This window comes from Panicum virgatum, chromosome 4N, assembly GCF_016808335.1.
Source record: "Panicum virgatum strain AP13 chromosome 4N, P.virgatum_v5, whole genome shotgun sequence".
Classification (NCBI taxonomy): domain Eukaryota; kingdom Viridiplantae; phylum Streptophyta; class Magnoliopsida; order Poales; family Poaceae; genus Panicum; species Panicum virgatum.
In genome coordinates this window covers 42,743,257-42,754,069 of record NC_053148.1, presented here as the reverse complement: position 1 = coordinate 42,754,069, position 10,813 = coordinate 42,743,257, and the positions used below count along the sequence as shown (strand labels likewise).

The 10,813-nt window shown below is 48.3% G+C and overlaps 2 protein-coding genes across 4 annotated transcripts; both read left to right on the top strand.

Annotated features, from left to right (window-relative positions):
* Positions 1–3,259, top strand: LOC120671277 (heptahelical transmembrane protein ADIPOR1-like). Its single transcript, XM_039951568.1, has 4 exons — positions 1–639; positions 733–828; positions 1,151–1,205; positions 2,370–3,259. The coding sequence occupies exons 1-4, from the start codon at positions 353–355 to the stop codon at positions 3,039–3,041; spliced, it is 1,110 nt and encodes a 369-aa protein (XP_039807502.1). The 5' UTR covers positions 1–352; the 3' UTR covers positions 3,042–3,259.
* Positions 3,260–5,464: 2,205 nt separating this feature from the next.
* Positions 5,465–10,426, top strand: LOC120671278 (formamidopyrimidine-DNA glycosylase-like). 3 transcript variants are annotated; one of them, XM_039951570.1, is made up of 11 exons: positions 5,469–6,086; positions 6,371–6,422; positions 6,509–6,566; positions 7,193–7,261; positions 7,348–7,473; positions 7,570–7,620; positions 7,703–7,780; positions 7,877–7,976; positions 8,147–8,181; positions 8,263–8,367; positions 10,232–10,362. In XM_039951570.1, exons 1-10 carry the CDS (start codon positions 5,855–5,857, stop codon positions 8,329–8,331), a joined length of 870 nt encoding a protein of 289 aa, XP_039807504.1. In that variant the 5' UTR covers positions 5,469–5,854; the 3' UTR covers positions 8,332–8,367; positions 10,232–10,362. The 3 variants fall into 3 exon arrangements, with proteins under 3 accessions (XP_039807505.1, XP_039807504.1, XP_039807503.1); XM_039951569.1 differs by having other exon boundaries at positions 5,471–6,086; positions 8,263–8,365; positions 10,238–10,426; XM_039951571.1 differs by lacking the exon at positions 10,232–10,362 and having other exon boundaries at positions 5,465–6,086; positions 8,130–8,181; positions 8,263–8,371.
* The last annotated feature ends 387 nt before the right edge of the window (positions 10,427–10,813 follow it).

Below are 10,813 nucleotides of genomic sequence, written 5' to 3'. Positions count from 1 at the left end.
CAAGCCTGCGTGGCCGGCGACATGTGAGCCCTGGAGCAACGTAGTGCTGGACGTTTCCGGGGATAGAATCCGGGGAGGAAGAGAAGAGACGAGAGCAGCTTAAATAGCCCTGCACCCCTCGCGTTTCCCTGCCTTGGTCGCAACAAACTTCTCGCAGGCTTTGGCTTGGCTTGGATCTTCGTTCCTCCGGTGTGCAGCTCACGCCATACCACTGTGCTGCTGTTCTGTGCAGTGCTCACGGCACGGCACCCATCTCCAGCTCGGGGCCTTTATATCCGAGAGCCTTTTTCTGGCCCCGTGATAATTTTAGAGAGAGAAGGGAGGACAGAGAGGGAGAGGGAGCTGAGGAGGCATGGGCATGGAGAGTGAGGAGGGCGCCGCACTTTGTGGCCACCAAGAATCGGCGGCGGCGGCCGTGATGGGAGGAGGAGGGGGCGGCAAGAGGAGGAGGAAGGGGCAGAGGAGAGGGGGAGAAGCAGGCGGGGAGAGGAAGAAGTACAAGCTGGTGAGCTACCACGAGCTGCCGGACTACATGAAGGAGAACGAGTTCATCCTCAACTACTACCGCTCCGAGTGGCCCATCCTCAATGCCGTCCTCAGCCTCTTCTCCTGGCACAACGAGACCATCAACATCTGGACGTGAGTATGAAGCCGATTCAATCGCATCGCCATTATTTCTTCTTCTCTGAATCTCGTTGCTGATGATGGAGCCGGTGTTGCTTGTGGGTTCAGGCATCTCCTTGGGTTCGTGCTGTTCTTCGGCCTCACCCTGGTGCATCTCGGCCAGTACTTCCCCCAGGTTGCTGATCTGATTGGGCACCTTTACTGGTGAGCTTCTCTTAAGATTATGCTACTTTGGGTCGGTGCAAATTGGTTAGTTTTGTTGAATGCGTAGTTGGAATTAGTGGTGCAATATGATGTTACAGTGACTCTTAAGGAGCCGATGATTATTGTGAGCTTGTACAGAAACTTTTGTGCTACTAAATCTAGCTGTATTCACAGGTCTCACCAACTGAATTTAATTCTGATACACGTAACCTACAGCGATAGTACTTATGTTTGATTCTGCTATGATGAGATCGTTGAGTAAAGAAGTAGTTCTACAATTGAGGAGTTGCTTAGACAACTTCCCTCTTTCTTTTTACTGCAGGCCAATCTCAAAGGTTGCTGAAAATGTCTCCAGCAACATTGGGGATGTCTTATCGGTGAGTAACTTCCATTTCCTGAAACAATTCGTCCATGTGGTAACTCTAGGAGAATATACTGGATTGCAGTAAAATTTCCTTGGTTAGAATTCTGCCTGCTACTTTGAATGCATCACCTTTTCTGTACTGGTTTGTTGTCTTTTGTTTGTTCTGGTGTGCATGACATGGAAGGCAAGGGTGGGTGAGCTTCTGATTGCTTGACTTGATGGCTATATTTAACTTTTTTATGGCGCCTTTTTTCTGGTCCCCCATGATAAAAAAGGCACAATTGTGTTGTTGCTTCACTTCATCACAACAAGTTAACTTTTCATGATGTGTTCAGAAGATTGGATTGTGATCTAGTGAGGATGTGCTTATGTTCATCCCGAGGTCATGACCACCACGGCACGGCTTTCTTTCCGGGCCAAATCCTCGTGTTTGAAACAATATATCATCATGAGTAATGCTTGGAGGTTAGGTGATGTGAAGGTGTCATGTATTGTAGCACACGACGCAATTTGCATGATCTTGGAGGCTATATACCATGTGCGTCCTGAGTTTTCGTATTTTTTTTAGAAAAAGGATTACCAATCCGGCCTCTATGTCGAGGCATACACAGCCAAAAATACAACGTTTGCAAAAACAGAAAAAGGCACACCAGTCTCTAGAAAGACACAGAACTACTGCAAGCGATAGACATGCTTCCACCCTCCTTTAACTAAATCAATAGCAACTATCTCAATTAGTCTGCTCAACCTTCCATTTTCTCTTGATGCTTTTACTGTTGAGCCTGGGTTTGCAAACATGCTGGTGCTTACTTGATAGTGTATAGCAAGCCTTCATCTGAATTATCACTAGCTTTTCATTGCTTTCCAAAATGTTCAAAGAGAATATGTGTGGTTGGATGTAGCATATACTAGCATTCACACTGTACTGTCACTTCCCAAACGTTTCATCTTAATCATCAGTTGCTTGTCATGGCTTTCAAAGAGCAGTGGTCGGGTGCAGTTCGTACTGTGACTTCACTGTCAATTATTTGGAGAACATTGCTTTCAATTCAATATATTTAATAGAATCATGTCAGAATTTACTACTACTTGTTTACCCTGGTAACTGTCATGGCATGCAGTGATTAACTTGGTGCACATTTATGATTTATCTGATGCCAATGCTTGAATGGTTCAGGGTGCGGCGATGTTCATCCAGACGAACCCGACCCTGGCCTCGTACGGCATGGCGGTGACCTCGCAGACGACGCGGTGGCCCTTCTTCGTGTTCCTCGCCGGCGCCATGTTCTGCCTGCTGAGCAGCAGCGCGTGCCACCTGCTGTCGTGCCACTCGCACCGGCTGAACCTGTTCCTGATCCGGCTCGACTACACGGGCATCGCCGTCATGATCGTGGTCTCCTTCTTCCCGCCCATCTACTACATCTTCCAGTGCGAGCCGCACTGGCAGGTGGCGTACCTGTCGGCGATCACGGCGGCGGGCGTGGGCACGGTGTACGCGCTCATGTCGCCGCGGCTGAGCGCCGCCCGGTACCGCGCCCACCGCGCGCTGCTCTTCGTGGGGATGGGCCTGTCGGGGGTGGTGCCGGCGGCGCACGCGGCCGCCGTGAACTGGCACGAGCCCGCGCGGAACGTGACGCTGGCGTACGAGGGCGCCATGGCGGTGGCGTACCTGACGGGCACGGCCTTCTACCTCACCCGGGTGCCCGAGCGGTGGAGGCCCGGGGCGTTCGACCTCGCCGGCCACAGCCACCAGATCTTCCACGCGCTCGTCATCGCCGGCGCGCTCGCGCACTACGGCGCCGCCATCGTGTTCCTCAAGGCCCGCGACGAGATGGGCTGCCCGGCGTAGCGCCGCCGCCGCCGCCGGAAGAGATCGTTTTCTTTCTTTTACAGCTTCACTACTTACAGCAGCAGCAGCAGCAGCAGCAAGTGTGCAATATTAAAATTATTACCGTCTTCCGATGAGTGACATTTGATTGTCGTTACAGATTCGTTCTCAATTTGTACATAGAAGAAGATCATGAATCATGATTATTAAGTTGTTCATTGATTCTTTCTCGGCTTGAATCCAATCTGCAAATCCAAAGAAAAAGGGGTCTGATCAAAGAGGTGATGTGCACTGGTAGCTCCTCGTTCAGACGTCACGTACGGGTACCGCTAATTCACGGTCAACCGTACGGGGCTCTCGTACGGTCGATTTCCCGACAGCAGTTTTTTTTCCCGTTTTTAGAATTTTTTTTGTCATTTTCCGATTTTAGAAATTTTTTCTAAGAGAAATTTTGGAGAAAGAAAAATTTTTGACGAGAAAAAAAATTAGAAACAAAAATTTGAGAGACAAAAATTGAGAAATTTTGGAAAAAAAATTTTGCATTCAGAAGAGAAAAAAATTGGTAAAAAAATTTGCATCCGGAAAAAAATACTTAGAATAAAAAATTTGCATCAAAATCAAAAGAAAAAAAGTTTGGGTAAAAAATTTGGTCGGTAAAAAAAATTTAATATATAAAAAAAACCTACTCCGGCGTGAAGGGGAGCGGACTCAGGGGAGCGAGCGGCCGCACTCCTTCGTCCTCCCTGGCGGCGGGATACGGCTCACGCACTCCTCCTCTCTCCGCCTCACGCACTCACGCGGGGCCGGGCCCCCTACTCCGGCGGCGGCGCATGGCCGCACGGGGCCTGGCCTTCTACTCTGGCGGCGGCGGCGCGCGGGGCCGGGCCCCTTCTCCGGCGGCGGTGTGCTCGGGCCTGGGACTGGCGGATCCGGCTCCCCCGGCGGATTCGGTGCTCCCTCGGCGGCGGCGGCGCGTGGGGGCTGGCCCACTCCTCCTGCGCCGGATCCACGCCCGTGGCGGCCGGAGCCGCGGCGGGGGAGGCAGCCCCCTCCTGGATCGAGCAGCGGCGGGCACGGGGCAAAGCCGGCGTCGCGGCGGCGGCGCTCGACCTCCCCGATGGCGGCGGATCTAGGCGGCGGGGCGAGGCCAGCAGAGCGGGACACGGCGGCTCCAGGGAGGAAGGGGAGCGGGCTCAGGGGAGGGGAGGGAGCGCGGCTCCGGGGAGGAAGGAGGACGGCGGCATCGGCGGGGAGGCGCGCCGGCAGCGCACACGGTCGGGATCTGTAGAGAGTGTGGGAGGGAAAGGAAGAGGGAACGGGGAAGGAGAAAAGTGCGGAGAAAGGGGAAGGAAAAAAAATCGACCGCTAGAGGAAGAAGTTACCTTAAACTCATCATTGCGGTCACGTACGCGTCGCGTCTCTGTCTGCAGTGACGACGCGAGCACGCTACTCATCCAGTATGCAGTTGGTTTCAGGCGGAGACGACGAAACCCAATACAGATGGAGCCGTGGGCAGTAGAGGCGGTGGCGCTCACCGGCCGGCCGGCCGGACTCATAAATGGCGGACGACCCGCCCAACAACGGAACGGACCTCTCGTTGCGTGCCGCCGCCGGCTGGGCTGTCGGTCGGCCGTCCATTCGCGCCATTTACTCGCCCCGGCCCGTTCGGCCACCGGCGAGAGGGCTTGTCGCCGTCGAATGCACGTCGCCGTCGGCATCATCTCTCGATCGATCGTCAGCCGGGCCGGCGCTCCCAAGTGCCAGCCCAATCATGGCGCGACCGCGAGGGATTCCTGCCACCGCCGCCGGTACGACGGCGTGCTGGCTGGCTGGCTGCGCCGGATCCAGGTAAAAAAATTGCTGGTAAATGGCTCGGTACATTCAGAATTTCAGCACGTTGCATACGATGTGACTTGCTGGTCAGCAATTTCAAGCAAGGAGGAGTTGGCCATGGACCCATGGTAAATTGCTGATCACGTGCTGTTCCTGGATACATGTCCAACCAATACGTTCCAAACACATTCGATATCGAGAGCATGTCGTATTAATTTTATATTAAAGTCAAACTTAGCAAATTTTGACAAAATCTATATAAAAGAATAATAACATTTACAATAACAAATTTGTTTCATTGGATCCACCATGTTGATATGATAGTGCATATGTTGGTTAGTATACTTGCTATATTTTTTTTATGGACTTGGTCAAAGTTAGTCAATTTTAACTTAAGACAAACCTAATATGATACTCCCTCGATCCTGAAATGTAGGGCATTCTAAAATTTTTAGGACAGATTATGGCTGTGTAGAAAAGACTATCCTGCCCCTAATTATTAAGCATTGGGACTCTATTTGGATCACTAAATATGTGCTAATTAAAGTAGCATGCCTTTTTCCATGCACCTCCTCCACACGCACCTCTCCTACATTGTTGCATGCACATCTTTCTGTTGGTAAAGGCTCAAAAACCATGCATTTAAGATGGTTGGGTCCACTCTCAATTTAGAATGTCTTATATTTGTGGACAAATTTTGAATCCTAAAATGCCCTACATTTTAGGACCGAGGGAGGGAGTATGTAAATAAAAACAAAGGGAGTAATAGAAAATAATAGATGAGGATTGTTATGTACTAATTCCCATTTTAAACCATAATGAAAAACTGTCTGTTTTTTAGATGAGAAAAAAAATTAGCTAACGTGGGCCGTGCTGATCCAACCGTGTGCGCTGGCTCACTGGGCCGGGTGGAGAAGGAAGCCTCCTCTTTCACGAGTCACGATTCACTAGCAAGGAGGAAAAAAGAAAAAAAGCGAGGAGGTAGTCAAGAGCGCGCGGCGATGCCGGAGCTGCCGGAGGTGGAGGCGGCGCGGCGGGCGCTGCAGGCGCACTGCGTGGGGAGGCGCATCGCGCGCTGCGCCGTGGTGGACGACGCCAAGGTGGTGGTCGCGGCCGCCGGCCGCGCGGCCTTCGAGCGCGCCATGGTCGGCCGGACCATCGTCGCCGCGCGCCGGAAGGGGAAAAACCTCTGGCTGCAGCTCGACGCGCCGCCCTTCCCGTCCTTCCAGTTCGGTCAGTAAATCTGCGTACTATGCTGGCTTATCTTCGCTACAATGCTACTACTGGCTTCGGTGCGCCCATGTCTATGCCCAAACCTGTTTTGATATGCTGTTATTCAGAAGCTGTTAGGTAAAATGCCGCGATGTAGTTCGTGCTCCTATGCAATTGTACGGAAATTTATTCAATTAGCTGTGATTTATGTTGAATTCTCCTTAGCAAACGCACTATTTCTGCTGCTTTGCTATTATCTAATTCTGAGGAAGTGAGGGCTTGTGAGAGCTTGTTTTGGATTGCAGGGATGGCAGGTGCGATATATATAAAGGGCGTTCCTGTTACAAATTATAAGAGGCGAGTGGCCTTCTCCAGTTCATACTTTGTGATTATGCAAGTTCGGCATTGTGTTGTTAGGAATAATTCTTCGCATATGGCTGCAGATCAGTTGTCGGTTCCGAAGAGGAGTGGACCTCCAAATACTCTAAATTCTTTGCTGAGGTAACAAGCCCAAACACAACATATAATCAATCTCACTATGCTGCTTTTTGCATCTGTGCTTGTATATACTGATGAAATATGATATGAAGTAACAGTTGGCGAGTTTAGATCGACATAGAATTTTAGTTCTTGCACACTACTGTTCGTTTGTAGAATGACATTAAATAACCAGGAAATGTCTTGCAGCAAAATTCATCTTCAGATGAGCCAGTAACATATCATTTATAGACGAACTGTGGTTGTTAATGTCCCCATCTCGCTAAGCAGGGCTTAGAGCCCTGAGTCCATCTTAGGGCTTGGGTTTTCAGTGATGGATTGATTTGATAAAATAAATAAATAGGCTCATGGATAAGTACCATAGTCTAGGATTTTCGCACTGCCTAATAGGATCAATAGTTGGGAGACATGCATGGCAGGCAAGTTTATATATATATATAACAGATCCGGTTGCTGTCTAACCTCAACTTTACCTATGATGACTATACTATTTTATCTGTTCTCTAGTCCAAAGACTGAAAGACAGATTGTAATATTAATCTCAATTCAATTTTTTTTTTGTAGAACTTAAAAGTTGGCTCAGGTGATGTTTTGTTTTGAACTTTGGTAACCCTTTTCTTGATTTACAGCTTGATGATGGCTTGGAGTTTTCGTTCACTGATAAAAGGCGCTTTGCAAGAGTTCGTTTGTTTGATGATGTAAGTACTGTCACAGGTTCTTTCTAATTTACCTGGAGTGCTTTCTGTTTATCATCCAAGCTTTCTCACCTTGGTAATGCTTGCAACCTGAAACTGTACCCCCAATTTCCGAGCTAGGTCCAGATGCTCTCTTTGAGCCAATGTCTGTTGACAACTTTTTGGATTCCCTGGGTAGAAAGAAGATCGGAATAAAAGCTCTTTTACTTGATCAGGTAATCAGCATCCAACCAATATTAGCTTGCCTCAACAAGAAGGTTTTACCTGCACTATACACACTTGACTTGTTGCACTTATTATGTAATGAGCAGAGCTTTATATCAGGCATTGGTAATTGGATTGCGGATGAAGTGCTTTACCAGGTATTTGTCCATTCTAGAACAGTTGATGTAGCTTGCATAAAATGTATCAATTGAATTCGATCTGTTTCCTTTTCCTTTCCAGTCAAGGATCCATCCATTACAGATTGCTTCAAGTTTGTCTAGAGAGAGTTGTGAAGCACTGCACCAAAGTATCCAAGAGGTGGGTCTTACTTAGAGATTGCTTTGAGGGGCTGAAACACTTTCTACTGACACAGCCCTGCATAGTGCATAACTCCTGACCAAGGATTTGCTATAGGTTGTGAAATATGCTGTTGAAGTTGATGCTGACCTTGAGCGCTTTCCAAAGGAATGGTTATTTCATCACCGTTGGGGCAAGAAGCCTGGTAAAGTCAATGGTGAGATTCTTTCAAGTTCGACCATGATTCTACTGAACGGGCTAAATTTGCTGATATCTGTTTTTGCTGATCACTATAATTAATCATCAAACATGCCAATTCCAATTCTTCATATGCACTAGTGGATTTTGATTATTTCTGATGTTTTACCAGGTTTCTAACCCTTGCAGGAAAGAAGATTGAATTCATAACAGCTGGTGGCAGGGTAAGTGATTGCCCTCTTCAGTAATTGACCTTCAGCTATGCCAGACGCATCTAGCTTCTGATATCTACTCTCTTTACACAGACGACAGCCTATGTGCCGCAATTTGCAAAAACTGACTGGAGCCCAATCCAGCAAAATGATAGCCGCTAACCTGGAGCAACTGGTTGAAAATGGTGATGCCAAGGAGCAGTGGCGGAGGACGCCGAAAATTTTAGGTGTGGCGGTGGATTACTAGATTATGTTCAAATATTATGCGGAAATAAAGGTTCACAACAAAAATATGGTTTAGAAATACCTCAAATGAAGAAAAACACGTAAAGTACGCATCAAATCAACAATTGGACCAAAGAAGCTATCAAACAAAGAGAAAACATAAATTAGTAACGAAATATTAGAGTTAAAATATTAAATGTAATACAAGATACACAATTAGAGTATAGAGTTATACCGGTATATTTATTATTAGTTGCGTCTAGGAGACTTTGGCAATTGCATATTTCTATTTTTTTTCTTCTGAAAAGCCTTCTTGATAGATTCAAGATCAATTCCTTTAAATATCTCCCGCTCAATATACACCACCATCAAGTCATTAAGCCAACCATCGGACATCTTGTTCCGCAACTCAGTTTTAATAATCTTCATGGCTGAAAAGGCTCTTTCAACTGATGCAGTTGCTACTGGTAGCAGCAATGCCAGCTCAATTAGGCGATAAACCAAGGGAAATATTTCATGCCTCTTAAGTTCAACCATTTCCATTGCTAGGCTTGTAAGGTCATAACAAGCTCTGAATGCCTCAACTCTTCTAACATGAATAATGAAGGTTTCTAACTGGTCTCTTATTCTTTTCCGGTCATAAAAAAAAATCATCCAAATATATATCCGTGAGGCGAGCAAGTTTATTCACATCAAAGTTAGAGAATGAATCTCTAGGATCAAGGCAAGCAAAGCAAGTAAGTAATTTCGATGATACCTCACTGAATCGATGATCAAACTCTATTGTGATAGCATCTATGGTAGCAAAGAAGGTATCAACACGAAAGTAATGATCTTGAGTGATGTTGTTTCTCCCTTCTTTCCTTGATCTACCAAATCTTGGTACACTATCTTTCATATTTGGTATTGGGATATCATTTTCTTGGCAAAATATTTTGACTTCTTCAAGTAGTGGCTCATAACCTTCGCTTCTCAAATTGTTCAAACGTGTTTTCACGTCAATAACCAAAGACATGGCCTCAACAATATTTTGATCCTTCTTCTGCAATAGATGAGTGCTTGGGTTTGTGCTACTGGATCCGAATGGACTAAAATAGCTCTTTAGATCTGAAATAAATAGTCAAATTCACATTAAAGTAAATTAGTTTAAGTTCCCAATTCTATACAACACCCAAAAAACACTACTTCTCTCACCTCTTCCTTGTGCCTTTCTTTTCCCTTTTCTGCTAGAGTTTGGTTGTTGCTCCATGGAGCTTGAGCCGGCGGCTGCCTTCCCTTCCCTAGTTTCTGCTGCAGTGAGTGAGTAATTCTGTAATTGAGATTTGAGAGTGACCAAGGGATGGAGGGAGAGGGTAAGGGGCAGAGGGATGAGGGGAGGGAGTACCGGAGGCCGCAGCGGCGCTGCGGGGAGCCGGAGAGGGGGCTGCCAGCTGCGCCCGCGCCGCTGCAGGGAGCCGGGGAGGCGGCGAGGCACCCAGGCACGGCGCGGACACGGGGAGCCGCCGAGGCGCCGAGCCGGGGATGAAGGCCGGAGGGCGTGGGCGCCGGCACGCCACTGCAGCCTGCAGCAGGGAGCCGGGGAGGCAGCGAGGTGCCCAGGCGCGTCGGGGTCGGAGGGCGAGGGCGCCACTGCAGGGAGCCGGGATCTGGGCGAGGGCGTCGGGCGCACGGCGCCTCGGTGCGCAGCGGGGACGACTAGGACGAACTGACGAAGTTGCGGCTGCTAGGGTCAGGGAGGTAAACAGAACTTTCTTCATGGGCCGATGTATATTCCCACTATGGGCCGGGTCGAGGTATGGCGAGAGCCACACCTCGCCACACTGGGCCCTCCGCCACTGCCAAGGAGCCAGTGACTGACGGAGAAGACACTGATATGCTGAAGCGCAAAAGGCGAGCTACAGCCTCCAGGGTTGCCAGGGGACAGCAAAACAAAGATAGCGTAGGTGCCAGTTCCAGAAAAGCAAGGGGGAATGGTGGTGGCAGTAGAAAACCAGGTACCAATGCTGAGGCTGTGGAACCGAAAACAGCTGTCTCTGAAAGCAACGGCGAGCAAGATTTGGACCAACCCAGCAGTAACCCAGTCAATAACTCAGATCAGGTTACAAGAAGATCATCAAGGAAAGTGAAACCCCTCAAGTAAATAGATCAGAACGATCCTTTAGTTCAATGGAAATTTGCATACTGCATTTTGGTGTATATATGTAGCCAGCAGATTTGTGCTGGATGTATGCCACTCATCTGACTATCGGATTGAAATCCCTTGAAACATGGGGGGATCATTCGCGCTCTGTATTTTGGTTAATTGCATATTTGCATGCATCACTGTATATTATAATATTGCACCTTGATGCATGTTGCATATTCTTGGGGAATTTTACACTAGGGCCACGCTTGCCCTACTATCACCCCCTGTGAGTGG

Excerpts from the sequence above, each read along its gene's own strand:
- LOC120671277 (XM_039951568.1), top strand. The coding sequence starts at position 353 with ATGGGCATGGAGAGTGAGGAGGGCGCCGCACTTTGTGGCCACCAAGAA. Across the intron at positions 829-1,150 it reads CTGATTGGGCACCTTTACTG|GCCAATCTCAAAGGTTGCTG; the intron begins GTGAGCTTCTCT and ends TTTTTACTGCAG. Across the intron at positions 1,206-2,369 it reads ACATTGGGGATGTCTTATCG|GGTGCGGCGATGTTCATCCA; the intron begins GTGAGTAACTTC and ends TGAATGGTTCAG.
- LOC120671278 (XM_039951569.1), top strand. The coding sequence starts at position 5,855 with ATGCCGGAGCTGCCGGAGGTGGAGGCGGCGCGGCGGGCGCTGCAGGCG. Across the intron at positions 7,621-7,702 it reads CGGATGAAGTGCTTTACCAG|TCAAGGATCCATCCATTACA; the intron begins GTATTTGTCCAT and ends TTTCCTTTCCAG. Across the intron at positions 8,182-8,262 it reads TCATAACAGCTGGTGGCAGG|ACGACAGCCTATGTGCCGCA; the intron begins GTAAGTGATTGC and ends CTCTTTACACAG.